This window comes from Pan paniscus, chromosome 10 (genome assembly GCF_029289425.2).
Source record: "Pan paniscus chromosome 10, NHGRI_mPanPan1-v2.0_pri, whole genome shotgun sequence".
Taxonomy (NCBI): domain Eukaryota; kingdom Metazoa; phylum Chordata; class Mammalia; order Primates; family Hominidae; genus Pan; species Pan paniscus.
Window position 1 is genome coordinate 46462115 of NC_073259.2, and position 14075 is coordinate 46476189.

Genomic DNA, 14075 nt, shown 5'->3' on the forward strand with positions numbered 1-14075 from the left:
GGCGAGGCCGCGGGGGCTTGTGGGGAAGCGCAGGAGGCGGGGCTTTGCGTGAGTCACTGCCGGGCTCGGCGTGAGTCGCTGCGGGGCTGACGGGGTGGCAGTGCGGCGGGTTACGGCCCGGTCAGGTGAGCGGGCGTTGCGGTTCTCGCTGCCCGGAGCAGCGTAGGAGATCCTTGGGGTGGCCGGTGGGAGGAGGGGTAGCGGTTACGGGTACCGGTGAGGCGGGGCGGGCCGGGGCTGGCGGTGGAGGCGCGCGTTGAGGCGGCGCGTCGGTGTCCAGCGTTGAGGCTGCGCGTCGGTGTCCAGGGCAGCGGCGTCCCGGGTCGCGCGTTCCCGGAGGGGCTCGCCCCCGCAACCCGGGCCTGCGCGCTTTGCTTTGCAGGCGGACCCTCCACCCTGCTGCGATTTGCAGTGCTCGGGAAGGCAGAGCCGCCCTCCCGCAAAGACCGAGGTGGGGCCCGCCCCCTTGCGGCGTGGGTGTGCGGTGTTCGCCGGGACAGCGGGTGTGAAAGTGATACCCCCAGCGCTGGAAGTTTTTGATTGCTGGCTCGCACCCCCGCCCCATCGCAGGGTCCCTGGGAGAGTTTTTGGGCCTGCTCGAGCAGCAGCGGTGATGGGTGAAATGGAAAAGCATCTGACCCCCGTCAGCATCTCACTGACTTGTTGCGCTTTTATTCATTTATTTGAGTTCCCAACAAAGCGTTGTACTAGTTTTGTTTTTGAATGAGTTGTGCATATATGGTCAAACATGGACACTGCCTGAAAGAAGCTTAAACCTAATTTAGTTGTTGAGGCTACGAGTCAGAAGACCTATCTGCATCTGCAACTGTCCCTTCTTAGTGAGGTATTTTTCACTGTCCTAAACAAATGTTTTTCTAATTCCGTCTCTCTCCCTCCCACCTTACTTCTCTTCCCTCCGCCTAAAGCTTTGACTCTTCTACCTTTTTGGAGATTTTGCCCCATCACTCATCCTTTTTCCTATATCTTTTACTTTGTTGCTTTTTCCCCAGACTATGCTCAAGAACAAGTCTTATATTATCAAAGGCAAATGTACTGTAATCTCCATATAATCTCATTTACTTAACTCATTTCATTCCCCCCCTCCTTTTTTTTTTGTCCCAGGCTGGAGTGTAGTGGGCCCGTCACCGCCCACTGTGGCCTCGATCTCCCGATCCTCCCACCTCAGCCTCCTGAGTAGCTGGAACTATAGGCACCCTCCACCACGCCTGGCTAATTTTTGTGTGTTTAGTAGAGGTGGGGATCTCGAAGTGTTGCCCAGGCTGATCTAGGAACTCCTGAGCCCAAGCTATTCCCCCTGCCCCCCAACCTCTGCCTCCCAAAGTGCCGGGATTACAGGCATGAGCCACCTGCGGTTGGCCTTCCACCCTTTAAAAAAAATCTCATTGAAACTCTAAATAGAGGTTAGGCGCGGTGGCTCACGCCTGTAATCCCAGCACTTTGGGAGGCCGAGGCGGGCGGATCACTTGAGGTCAGGAGTTCGAGACCAGCCTGGCCAACGTGGTGAAACCCCGTCTGTACTAAAAAAAAAAAAATACAAAAATTAGCCGGGCGTGGTGGCCTGCACCTGTAATCCCAGCTGCTCGGGAGGCTGAGGCAGGAGAATCACTTGAACCTAGGAGGTGGAGGTTGCTGTGAGCTGAGTTTGTGCCACTGCACTCCAGCCTGGGCGACAGAGCAAGACTCTGTCTCAAAAAAAAAGAAAAAAGAAAAAAGAAAAAAAAACAAAAACTCTGAATAGTCTTTTTATGACTAAATATAATGCACTTTCTTTCCCTCTGTGGCATTTGGCACTGCTAACCTCTCACTTTCTTCAACTCATTTTTTGTCATCTGTAACAGTACACTCTAGGTTTTCCTCCCAACTGTCTAGGTGCTACTGCCTACTTTTTTCTTCCTTGGCATCTCTTTCTCCGTTTAGTGTTCTCCAGGTTCACCCCATTCCCCAGTTGTCACAATGGTTAAACATGGCCACATCCTTGATTCTAGCTTCTACCTTTCTGCTAGTGACACCGGAATTTATCTCTATTCCTACATAGCTACCTATGGGGTATCTCTTCGCCCCATTAGCACTCAAATTCAGCATATCCCAAACAAATAATCTGACTTTCCGTTTGCCCTCCAACTTTGATGCCTCTTTTCCTTTTAACATTGTATTTCTTGACTCAAAATGGCATCAGTAATCTTACCGGGGTCCCAAGCCAGAAATCTAGGCCACTGTTTGAGTCTTTCTCTGTTCTCCAACACCTCAGTCTAGTCAGTCATCAAGTTCTTTTTATTTTACTACCTTGATATTTTCACATAACTTTCAGAATATAGGTTAGACCTCATGGCCTGCCATTTCAAGTCTGTCCCATGTCCACCTCTTTAATTTTCTTTTCCTTCATTCTCCCTCATAATTCCTCACTCTGCCTGCCCACTCCTCCCTGTTAGTCGCTTGGCGGGCCCCTTTGAAATCCAGCTAAAGTTCCAACACCTCTGGGGACTCCTTCCTTGACACCACCACCCTACCATCTGATCCATGCCTATTTTTTGCAGTCAGTTCCATAGCATCTGTATGTACCTCTGACACAGGGTTCTCAACCAGGGGTTATTTTACCTCTCAGGGAACATTTGGCAGTGTCTGGGATTCTTCGTTGTCACAATCCATGAGAGGAAGGGATAATCCTGGCACCTAGTTGGTAGAGGACAGAAATGTTGCCAACCCTCCTACAATGCACAGGACAGCACTCTTAAAACAAGTTTTTTGGCCCAAAATGTCAGTAGTCCCAAGGTTGAGAAACCCTGCTTAACATATTTTGTTACTAGTGCTTTATATATTTTTTTCTTCTCCACTGCACAAGGGACCTTGTCTTGTTTTTGCATCCCTAAATCTTGATTCAGGGCCTTTCACATAGTAGAAGTTAAATGTTGGAAGAAAAAGAAATAAAGGAGGTAATCGCTCAACTCCAGAGATGAGCAGCCTGTCTGCTACCACAGGCTACTTGATAATTTCAGTGATTTTTCTCCCCATTACCTTTCTTTAATGTTGCCTTTCAAGGATGCTTCAACTTGTCTATTTTTCATTTGTTTATTCAGCAACTGATTTATTTTTAAAATATTATATTGATTTTTCTTTATTCAGCTTCAGTTGGCTGTCTTCTGTCCATGTATCTTGGCCACTTATGAAGTGGTAAAAGATAATTAGCTAGCTTTCAGAAAAATAAACCAAATAGGCCTATTCTTATCAGAGGTTGGTTGTTCAAAACTCTGCAGACCATAATGACTTCAGCAAATAAAGCAATCGAATTACAACTACAAGTGAAACAAAATGCAGAAGAATTACAAGACTTTATGCGGGATTTAGAAAACTGGGAAAAAGACATTAAACAAAAGGATATGGAACTAAGAAGACAGAATGGTGTTCCTGAAGAGGTAAATTAAGAATTCGTAATTAAGATCCACCAAAACTAATTTTATAAAAATAAAGCATAACTTTTAAAAATGTTTTGTGAAAATACTGAAATTGAAGTGACTTGCTTCACTGTCAATTTTCTTTTCTTTTTTTTTGTGATGGAGTCTTGCTCTGTCACCAGGCTGGAGTGCAGTGGCGCGATCTCGGCTCACTGCAACCTCCGCCTCCTGGGTTCAAGCAGTTCTCCTGCCTTAGCCTCCTGAGTAACTGGGACTACAGGCGTGCACCACCACGCCCAGCTACTTTTTGTATTTTTTTTTTTTAGTAGAGACGGGGTCTCATCATGTTGTCCAGGATGGTCTTGATCTGTTGACCTCAAGTGATCCACCCACCTCGGCCTCCCGAAGTGCTGGGATTACAGGCATGAGCCACCGTGCCCGGCCCACTGTCAGTGTTTTTAGAAATTCTGCTTTTCAAAAAGTCTTTGTAATAATTAAATATATTACCATATTTTAAGGCTTAGTGAGTAGTTACTGAAGGGATGATCATGTGATAATACTTAGAGGTAAATAAATGACTAGCATCATAAAATATGTAGAGGTGTGTGTGTATAAAAATAATATGTGTAGTTATATACTAATGATATATTAACATACCATGTTGGCATAAAAATGCAGATAGTACCTAGGTTCAACCAAAAGTTTTTCTTAAGACAGTGCATTTAAATATGGCTGGGTTTTTCATACTGTACATAATATGGAGGCAGTTCAGTTTGTCTTTGCACTACTGCTGGTTCATCGTACTAAGGCTGAAGATAGGTCGTTTTTGAAGTTTGAATTTAGGATTGCAAATTAAAGGTATAATTAGAATTTCTAGGTAATACTTTTTTCTTGTGATTGAACAATGTTCAACACTCATCAAAGTATGAATTAAACTTTTAAAGTATAATTATTATAAGTGAAGGTGGTAAATTGGTCTTTTTAAACACTTTAAAAAATTCTTAGAAGAAAATATAGTGAGAATTTTAAACATAGCTAGTTATACAAAGAGTAACAGAGCGTAATACTCACAACTTTGTGTTTTTTTTTCCCTCCTTAGAATTTACCTCCTATTCGAAATGGGAATTTTAGGAAAAAGAAGAAAGGCAAAGCTAAAGAGTCTTCCAAAAAAACCAGAGAGGAAAACACAAAAAACAGGATAAAATCTTATGATTATGAGGCATGGGCAAAACTTGATGTGGTAAGTTAATCTAGTCATTAGCTTCTTAATATTTGAGTAAAATTTTCTGGGAGTTAGCTGATAATCATGGGTTAAGTGAAAAATAATGTAGAGTTATGGCCTGTGTTTTTCTCTTATACATGATTTTATGTGGAATAAACATTTAATTACATAGCTCTTTAGTTAATGAGATAATTTTTTTTTTCTGCAATCCTCTTTCAGCAAATGGTGGCTAAAACAGCCAGGATTTTATTCTTTTTTCTTTCTTTTTACAAAAATTACTGTTTACTTATTACTATTTATTTATCCAGTGTACTCTTCATCCAGTTTCCTCTGGTGGTTACATCTTTCTTAGCTGTAGTATACAGTATCAAAACTAGGAAATTGACATTGGTACAGTGTGTGTATGGTTCTGTGTTATTTTATCCCATGTGTAGGTTTGGATAACCCAGCCGCAATTAAGATACAGATATATGGCACCACCACAAAGATTCCCTTTGTGCCATCCCTTTATAGTCATACTGCTCCTCTCTACGCCACCTTCTCTAACCCCTAAACAGTCAGAATTCTAAGATACTCCCAGAAAAGAATGACTGTGCAGATGTCTTTGTCATAAACTGAAGGACCTGTAGAAATGTGCTAAAAGAGAATGCCTTTGTGTCTAGTCTTAGGACTGGGGCTGTGTGACAATAAACATAGGCCTATCTTGATCCTAGGAAGTTGGGCTTCTTTACCCTTCTAGACTGGGATAGCAGATATGTGTCCTCCCATCTCCCACATGTGATACACAACATACTTGGAGAATCACCATCAGTGCTCTGCCTTACAACCCTTTACCAGTGTTTCAAGCAGCCACTGTCGTGTCAGCCTGTGAAAGAGAACCTGTTGGCCAGCCCTATTCTGCACTCTGATCTACTTTAAGGGTTGATGTGGTTAGGGGTATGTATGTTGGGGGATGTGATAACCAACTGATGAATTTGGAATATATATTCCTCTTTAGTTTTTAAACAAGTGTTTATTACGTAATATTTGATTCATACCAAAGAATATGTAGAGATGTATGTTCTAAAGCATAGTAATAAAATGAATACATGAGCCTACCATCTAACTTAAAGAGAATTTTTCCAATATTATTGAAGCTACTGGTATGCTCCTTTCTAATCCCATGTTCTTTTCTCCCCTCTACTCCCAGAGGTAACCACTGTCTGATTTCTCTGTTTATTATTTTCTTTGCATTTTTCTGTTTAACATTTTTACTGAGGTATAATGTGCATCAAGTCCAAAAATCTTAAGTGTGCATCTTCCTGAATTTTTACTCAAGTGTACACCTGTGAAACCACTGTTTGGATCAAGATACAGAACATTCTGGGAGGCTGAGGCACGAGAATGGCTTGAACCCGGGAGGCGGAGGTTGCAGTGAGCCAAGATCACACCACTGCACTGCAGCCTGGGCCACAGAGGGAGACTCTGTCTCAAAAAAAAAAAAAAAAAAAAAGGACATTTCCAGCCTCGCAGAGGCCTTCCTTTCAGTAGATGACCTCTGAAAAGTAGCCACTGTTCTGACCTCTTACACTGTAGATAGTTTTGGAATTTCATATAAATGATTATACCGTATGCATTATTTAAGTTTGGCTTCTTTTGCTGTCATTATATGAGATCCATATTGTGAGTAGCAGCAGTGCTTTTTCATTGCTGACCAGAATTCCATTGTGTGGATGTCTCAATTTGTGTATCCATTCTCTTATTGATAATACTTTTGTATTGTTGGCGGTTTGGGGCTATGATGAATAAACCTGCTGTGAACATTCTTGTATTTGTCTTTTGGTGGATATAAGCACCCTAGAGGGGATTTGCTGGGTCATAGTTTATAAATACATTTAGTTTTAGAAAATACTGTCAAACAGTTTTCCAAATTATTTGTGTGGTATTTTTCTTAATAAAACTAAGGCTAATTAAAAGAGCGCTGGGACTTTTATTTAGTTTGCCATCTGCTTCAGGATTGTCCCAATATAAGAGAAGTAAAATTTTGAGTCTTGAATTTATCACTGTTGGAACTACTTTCTGAAAATAGAATTTATTCTCAAGTTCACGTAGCCTGTCTTCATTTTTTGTGTGTGTGACTTTTTGTTATATAGCCTGTTCCTTTTCATCAGTTGGTGTCTTCTTATAATGCCCTTTCCTGAAAGGCATCATCTCAGATGATTTCTTATAGAGATGTTTTCTACACTGGCATTTACTCATTCAACAGATATTGATTGAGCTCCTGCTGTATGTGGACAATGCCATCAAGATTGTACTGCATAGCTTGCAGTTGTCATTTTGGTGTCTGTATACAAGATATAGTTGTTTAATTCCCATTTCATTCTAGTTCAGATCTGAGCAGCTGCTTTAGTGTTCTGCTGCTGTTAGTTTTCTATACATGTCAGCATAGCAGGGTTGGATAATCCTGGCTGCAATGTTGGTAGGCTGGTGGTATTTCTAGAATCTTCATGCTAAAACACATAGCTAAATTTTAGTCCATGTTTCAATGTTCATTTAATGAAACTATGCATAATTTTTTTATTTTTATAAGCAATTTTTTTCCTACGTAAATAACTTTAGTGTTTGAATGCAAAAAGAATTTTGTTTACATAATAATTAAAGTTTGTGTTTAAATGTGCTTTAATGAACTCTAATGGTCGTCACGGTGGCTTACGCCTGTAATCCCAACACTTTGGGAGGCTGAGGCGGGCAGATTGCTTGGGCTTAGGATCCAGGCAAAAGCCCGTCTCTACAAAAAATAAAAAAATTAGCTGCGCATGGTGGTGCATGCCTATAGTCCCAGTTACTTGGGAGAGCGAGGTGGGAAGATGGCTGGAGCCCGGGAGATGGAGGTTGCAGTAAGCTGACATCACACTACTGCACTCCAGCCTAGGCAACAGAGCCAGATGCTGTCTCAAAAATAAAATAAAAATAAAATCTTACTAAAAATCATTGTTTTATCATATAAAAAATAAGAGGAAAATTCTGGTGGAGGTCTATGAAATTGTTTATTATCATGAAAGTAGTGTGAGTCAAAAGAGATTGAGAATCGTGGGACTAGCACATTTTTTATTTTTCCTTTAGTAGAGGTAGCTATATTTTGGAATACACCGAGAGACAGTATAACATATCGATTGAGGGCTCTTGGAGGAAGTAGACTTGGTCACTTACTAGCTGAGTGACCTTGAATGAGTTAACTAACTTCTGAATTTCAGTTCCCTCAAGTGAAAAACATGGGTAATTATACCTTCCTCATAGGTTATTGTGAAGATTAGGAGTTAATGTGCTCTTTTTTTGTTCGTTTTAAAATAGCAGTTTTAAAATAGCAGTTTTTTGTTTTAAAATAAGGAAGAAAAAAAATTTTTTAAAACTTTTTCTGCTACTCGGTGCTAATTATATTAGTTTAGGGCTATTTGCAAACTTCCTTTAAGCCATAAGACCTAACTGCTAATAGTTTGTGATTTAGGGGTGATTTGTACAGTCTGTTGACTTAGCTTTATGAGTTCAAAGTCAGATTTTTGGTTTTGATCTTGGTTTTCTAAGCTAAGGCATCTTTTTCTCTGGATATAATCTTAACAATGAGAGATTTGGGTTGCTTTGTAAGGCTGTAGGTCCTTAGATTGTAACAATTTACATTCATTTGAGTGTATTTTTTTAGTATGTCTTTTTTTCTTTTTTTTCCTAATCATATAATTATGACCCCTGTTTTCCATCTTTTGATTTTAGGACAGTATCCTTGATGAGCTTGACAAAGACGATAGTACCCATGAGTCTCTGTCTCAAGAATCAGAGTCAGAAGAAGATGGGATTCATGTAGACTCACAAAAGGCTCTTGTTTTAAAAGAAAAGGTACTAATTAGTTAGGTTTTGTTTTTTTTCATGTAAGCAGGAGATGTGGATCCTAAAGTTTCTTGAGCATAGTTTTAATACGTGTTTACACTTTATGTTGTTTTTGGCTACATCCCTCTCTGGAGGCATTGTAACATGGTGGTTAGGAGTACATGCTCTGGAGCCAGATTACCTGGGTTCAAATCTCTGATAAGTTCTTTAAACTTCTGAACTTCAGTTTTCTCATCTGCAAAATGATAATATTACCAACCTCAACGGGTTCTTATGAGTAGTAAGTGAACTATTCTATGTAAAATACTTGGACTGTACCTGGAGTTGTCCAGTGTTTTTAGTAGTAGATTGAAGTAACTTGAAATTAGTGTGTGATTCTTGGCGTAAATATTATATTCCACTCCCGGGTATCAAAGGCTATCTTTGGTTACTTTTTGGAATGTTCAGTATCTCCCTGAGGGATGCCTCATTATTATAAAACCAGCTATATTACTTTCACAAAGGTGGAACTCTTTTCAGATTAAACTCTTGATGCTTTTTTTTGGTTTCATTTCTGTAGGTTGGCATTGTCAGTAAGGAGTATAATGCTGGGTATTTTACTCATTTTTCTGCCTGGGCTCTTGGGTTGTACCCATACAGTGACCATGTACAGTTACCCTTGAACAGTGTGGGGTCAGTGCCTCATGCAGTAAAAAATCTGCATATAACTTTTGACTCCCCAAAAACTTAACTACTAATAGCTTACTGTTGACCGGAAGCAGTATGGATAATACAAATAGTTGATTAGCACAAATTTTATGCGTTATATGTATTATATACTGTATTCTTACAAAAAAGTAAGCTAGAGAAAAGAAAATGTTATTAGAACATTTTAAGGAAGAGAATGTGTATTTATTTATATAAATATATTTCACTGTGTAGAAGTGGATCTAAAGTCTTCATCTTTGTCATCTTCATATTGAGTAGGCTGAGGAGGGGGAAGGGGAGGAGTTGGTCTTGCTCTCTCGGGTGGCAGAGGCAGAAGAGGTGGAAAAGGCGGAAGGGGAGGCAGGCACACTTGGTGTAGACTTTTATTGAAAAAAATCCACATTTAAGTGGACCCATGCACTTCAAACCTGGGTCGTTCAAGGGTCAACTGTAGTGAATTTCAGAATTTGTAAAAAAGATCATTTTATATAATTTTCTTTTCTTTCAGGGCAATAAATACTTCAAACAAGGAAAATATGATGAAGCAATTGACTGCTACACAAAAGGCATGGATGCCGATCCATATAATCCCGTGTTGCCAACGAACAGAGCGTCAGCGTATTTTAGACTGAAAAAGTAAGGACTTTCTGTGATGTGTGTGAATGTGAATGTCTTATGTATATATGGAGACTTATTAAAAAAAAAGTGTGGAATAAAGTGTGGAGGACAGATTGAAAATGTATTGCATTTTCTTTTCAACTGTAAATTCTTATAGCTCACTCCTTTTTATTGAATTATTTTGTTTAAGCCATTTTAAACATCTGGTGCTAAAACCTTGTTCCCATAGCTCACTTTACTGAGGTATTCCTCTAAAAATTTAGTAATAGTGTTCTTTTCTAATTCACAAAGCTAAAAAAGTTAGTTGGATATTTTTAGAAATTAATATCCTGTCGTTTTGAAAAACCATTTATCCACTATTTAATCTAGAGAACATTTATTATGGAAAACTTAAAATATGTTTCGACATTTGTTTGTCTTTAAGTCATACTGACTTTTAAAGTAAATAATGTGGAAGAATATAAATGTGGTATTGTCTTATCACATGCAGGTAACCAACCTATCATAGGGGTTTTTTAAAAAGATAAACACCATCAAGGAAGACATTCTTACTGTTTTAATTATTTGGAAATACAAATTTTATTGGTATCTGAGTTTTTACTATTTAAATAACATTTTTATGTCTTTGAAACTCATGATATTAATCTCTAAAAATTAGGGGAATATTTACATTTTATAATATTAGATATCTGCAATATATGTAGCATATACATAAATTACAGAGAATAGTTTAAAATAAGCCTATATAAGCACCCCTCTCAACTTAAGAACCAGAACATTACCATTATTTTTGAAGTTACCTTGATGCGCCTTTCTGTATCCTGTCCCTTGCCTCCCTCCCAGTTAACCACTATCTTGAATTATATATTTGTCATCCTTTTGATTTAAAAAAGCTTTATTATATATGTATATGTTCCTAAATAATATATAGTATAATCTTGCTTATTTTTGAGCTTAAAAGTATATCATACTGTGTGTAGTTTTCTGTGGCTCACCTATTTATTATATTTTTATGATTCATTCTTGTTTTGATGCTTATAGCTCTAGAGCTCTCATTGTAACTGTTATATAGGATAATTTATTTTTAGAAATATACCATTATGTGTCTATTCTTGTGTTGCTGGATTGTTGGTTCGTTCCTTTCTTCCTTTCTTTTTCTCTCTCCCTCCCACTCTTTCTTCCCTCCTTCTGTCCCTCTTTCTTTCTATTGCCCACCTTCTGTCCTTTCTTTCCTTATTTCAGCAATGCTATGAACATTTTTGTACATGTTCCTTGGTGTTGGGTCATAAAATGTGTAGATGTTCAGCTTCACAGGATGATGGCAAAGGTAGTTTGTTGTTACACAGTTGTTACAAAGGTAAATGGATGAGTTTACATTCTCATTAGCAGTGTATAATAATACCTATTTCCTACCCTTACCAACATTGATATAATTGGGCTTCTTAATTGTTTTCAATCTGGTGGGTGTAAAATGGCATTTCATTGTGTCTTTGAAATGACATTTTGCATTTCTCAGCTATTAGTAAGGTTTTCATTTCTCAACTATTAGTAAGGTTAAGCATCTTATATATTTTCCTTTTTTTTTTTTTCTTTTTTTTCCCTGTGAAATGCCTATTTGGTGTTTGGCCATTTTTTTTTTTTAGGGCTTTTCCTATTGATTTATTTTGAGAGTTCTTTATTCTGGATAACTAATCTTTTGGTCTTTTCCATAATAACTATCTTCTCTCAATTTGTAGCTTATCTTCTTTATGGAATTTTAATGAATAGAAACATTCAATTTTAATATATTTCAACTTCTTGATTTTTAAAAAGATTAGGACTTTATAAAATGATTTGTTCAAAAAAATAGTTTGCCGCTTGAGTTCCTAATAGTCTCCTCTAATTTCTTCTAAACATTTTTAAGATTTAATTTTCACATTTAGGTGTTTTCACATATGCTGAAGGTTTTTCCAGCTCTATTTTTGGAATAGCCCTACTTTCCCCCGTGGATCTGCCGTGCTACTATTGTTATATGTCATGTTTGCCGAGATCACTTTCTCATCTCTGTTCTTTACACTGGTCTGTTGCCTGTCCTTACATCCATTCCACACTATCTTTAATTATTATAGCATTGTAATTGTAAGTTTTAATATTTAGTGTACTGCATATTCTCCTACCTTTTATTATTCAGGAATGTCTTGGGTATTCTTGGACTTTTACTCATCAATATAACTTTTAGAATCATCTTCCCAAATTCGTTAAAATATCCTGTTGGGATTTTGATTAGAATTGCATTAGATTTATAAATCAGTCTGGAGAGAATCATATTGTATGTTTTTGTACTTTATTATAGATGAATGTGAAATATCTCCACTTAGATTGTCATTAATATCTTTGAAAACAGTCTTACAATTTTTTGCGTCTGTGTTTGGTAGGTCTTTGTTAGATGTTTTGTTTGTTTGTCTCTTGTTGGTCTCTCGTAGTCACCTTACTAAACTTGTAATACTTCCAGCAATGTCTCTAGATTGTTTTGAGTTTTCTTTTTGGACCATCTTATCATTTGAGAATAATTTCAGGCCTTTTTCTTTGTTTCTAGTCCTTGTGTTTCTTTCTTGTGGAACTGCATTGGTAAAGACCTGTATGTAATACCAAGAAAAAGCAGTGATAATGGGCATTCTTGTTTCTCGCATTAAAGGGAATGCTACTAATGTTTCACCATTAGGAATTATAGGCATACCTTGTTTTATTGTGTGTCGCTTTATTGCGTCCACAGATACTGTTTTTACAAAACGAAAGTTTGTGGCAACCTTATATCAGGCAAGTCAAGCAACTCTATTGGTGCCATTTGTCCAACAGCATGTGTTTACTTTGTGTCTCTATGTCACGTTTTGGTAATTGTTGCAGTATTTCAGATTTATTATAATTGTATCTGTTATGGTGATCTCTGATCAGGGATCTTTGATGTTTCTATTGTAATTGTTTTGGGGAGCCATCAAGCACACCCATATGTTGTGCATTCTGTCTGCTTCATTGACCAGCTGCCCCCGACCCCCCATCTCTCTCCTTCTCCTTGGGCTTCCCTATTCCCTGAGACACAACAGTATTGAAATTAGGCCAGTTAATAACCGTACAGTGAGGCCAGGCATGGTGGCTCACACCTGTAATCCCAGCAATTTGGGAGGCTGAGGCAGGCGGATCACTTGAGGTCAGGAGTTGGAGACCAGCCTGGCCAACATGGTGAAACCCTGTCTCTACTGAAAATACAAAAAATTAGCCAGGTGTGGTGACGCATGCCTATAATCCCAGCTACTCGGGAGGGTGAGGCAGGAAAATCACTTGAGCCCAGGAGGCAGAGGTTGCAGTGAGTTGAGATCATGCCACTGCACTCCAGCCGGGGCGAGAGAGTGACGCTCTGTCTCAAAGCAAACAAACAAACAAACAGAACCCTATAGTGGCATATAAGTATTCAAGTGAAAGGAAGACTTGCAGATCTCTTACTTTAAATTGGAAGCTGGAAATGATTAAACTTAGTGAGGACGGCATGTCGAAAGCCAAGACTGACTGAAAGCTAGGCCTCTTGTGCCAGTTAGCCAAGATGTGAATGCAAAGGAAAAGTTCTTGAGGAAATTAAAAGGGCTACTCCAATGAACACAAATAATTAAAAGCAAAAGAAGCTTATTGTTGATGGGGAGAAGGTTTTATTGGTCTGTATAGAAGATCAAACCAGCCACAACATTCCCCTGAGCCAAAGTCCAATCCAGTGCAAGGCTCTAATGCTCTGCAATTTAATGAAGGTTGAGAGAGGTGAGAAAGCTGCAGAAGAAAAGTTGAAAGCTAGCAGAAGTTGGTTCATGAGGTTTAAGGAAAGAAGCTGTCTCCATAACATAAAAGTGGAAGGTGAAGCAGCAGGTGCTGATGGAGAACCTGCAGAAAGTTATCCAGAAGATCTAGCTAAGGTAATTGATGAAGGTTACTGTGTTAAACAACACACACATTTTCAGCGTTGACTAAACAGCCTTCTGTTAGAAGACAGTGCCATCTAGGGCTTTCACAGCTAGAGAGAATGCCTGGCTTCAAAGGACAGTCTGATTCTCTCTCTTGTTAGGGGCTAATGCAGCTGGTGACTTTAAGTTGAAGATAGTGCTCATTTACCATTCCAAAAGTCCTAGGGCCCTTAGGAATTATGCTAAATCTACTCTGCCTGTGCTCTATAAGTAAAACAACAAAGTCTGGATGACATCTATTTATGAACTGGTTTACTGAACATTTTAAGCCAACTGTTGAGACCTACTGCTTAGAAA

General features: G+C 38.9%; 1 protein-coding gene across 2 annotated transcripts in view; it reads left to right on the top strand.

Moving 5' to 3' along the window:
- Positions 1-14: 14 nt before the first annotated feature.
- RPAP3 (RNA polymerase II associated protein 3) overlaps positions 15-14075 on the top strand; it is a 46523-nt gene continuing 32462 nt past the window's right edge. Inside the window, exons 1-5 of one of the 2 annotated variants that reach the window (XM_003825768.6) lie at positions 15-125; positions 3273-3431; positions 4510-4650; positions 8377-8499; positions 9686-9813. In XM_003825768.6, coding sequence (XP_003825816.2) covers positions 3279-3431; positions 4510-4650; positions 8377-8499; positions 9686-9813 — 545 coding nt within the window. In that variant the 5' untranslated portion in view covers positions 15-125; positions 3273-3278. The remainder of the gene's footprint in view (positions 126-3272; positions 3432-4509; positions 4651-8376; positions 8500-9685; positions 9814-14075) is intronic. The other variant, XM_034935975.3, reaches the window with a different exon arrangement.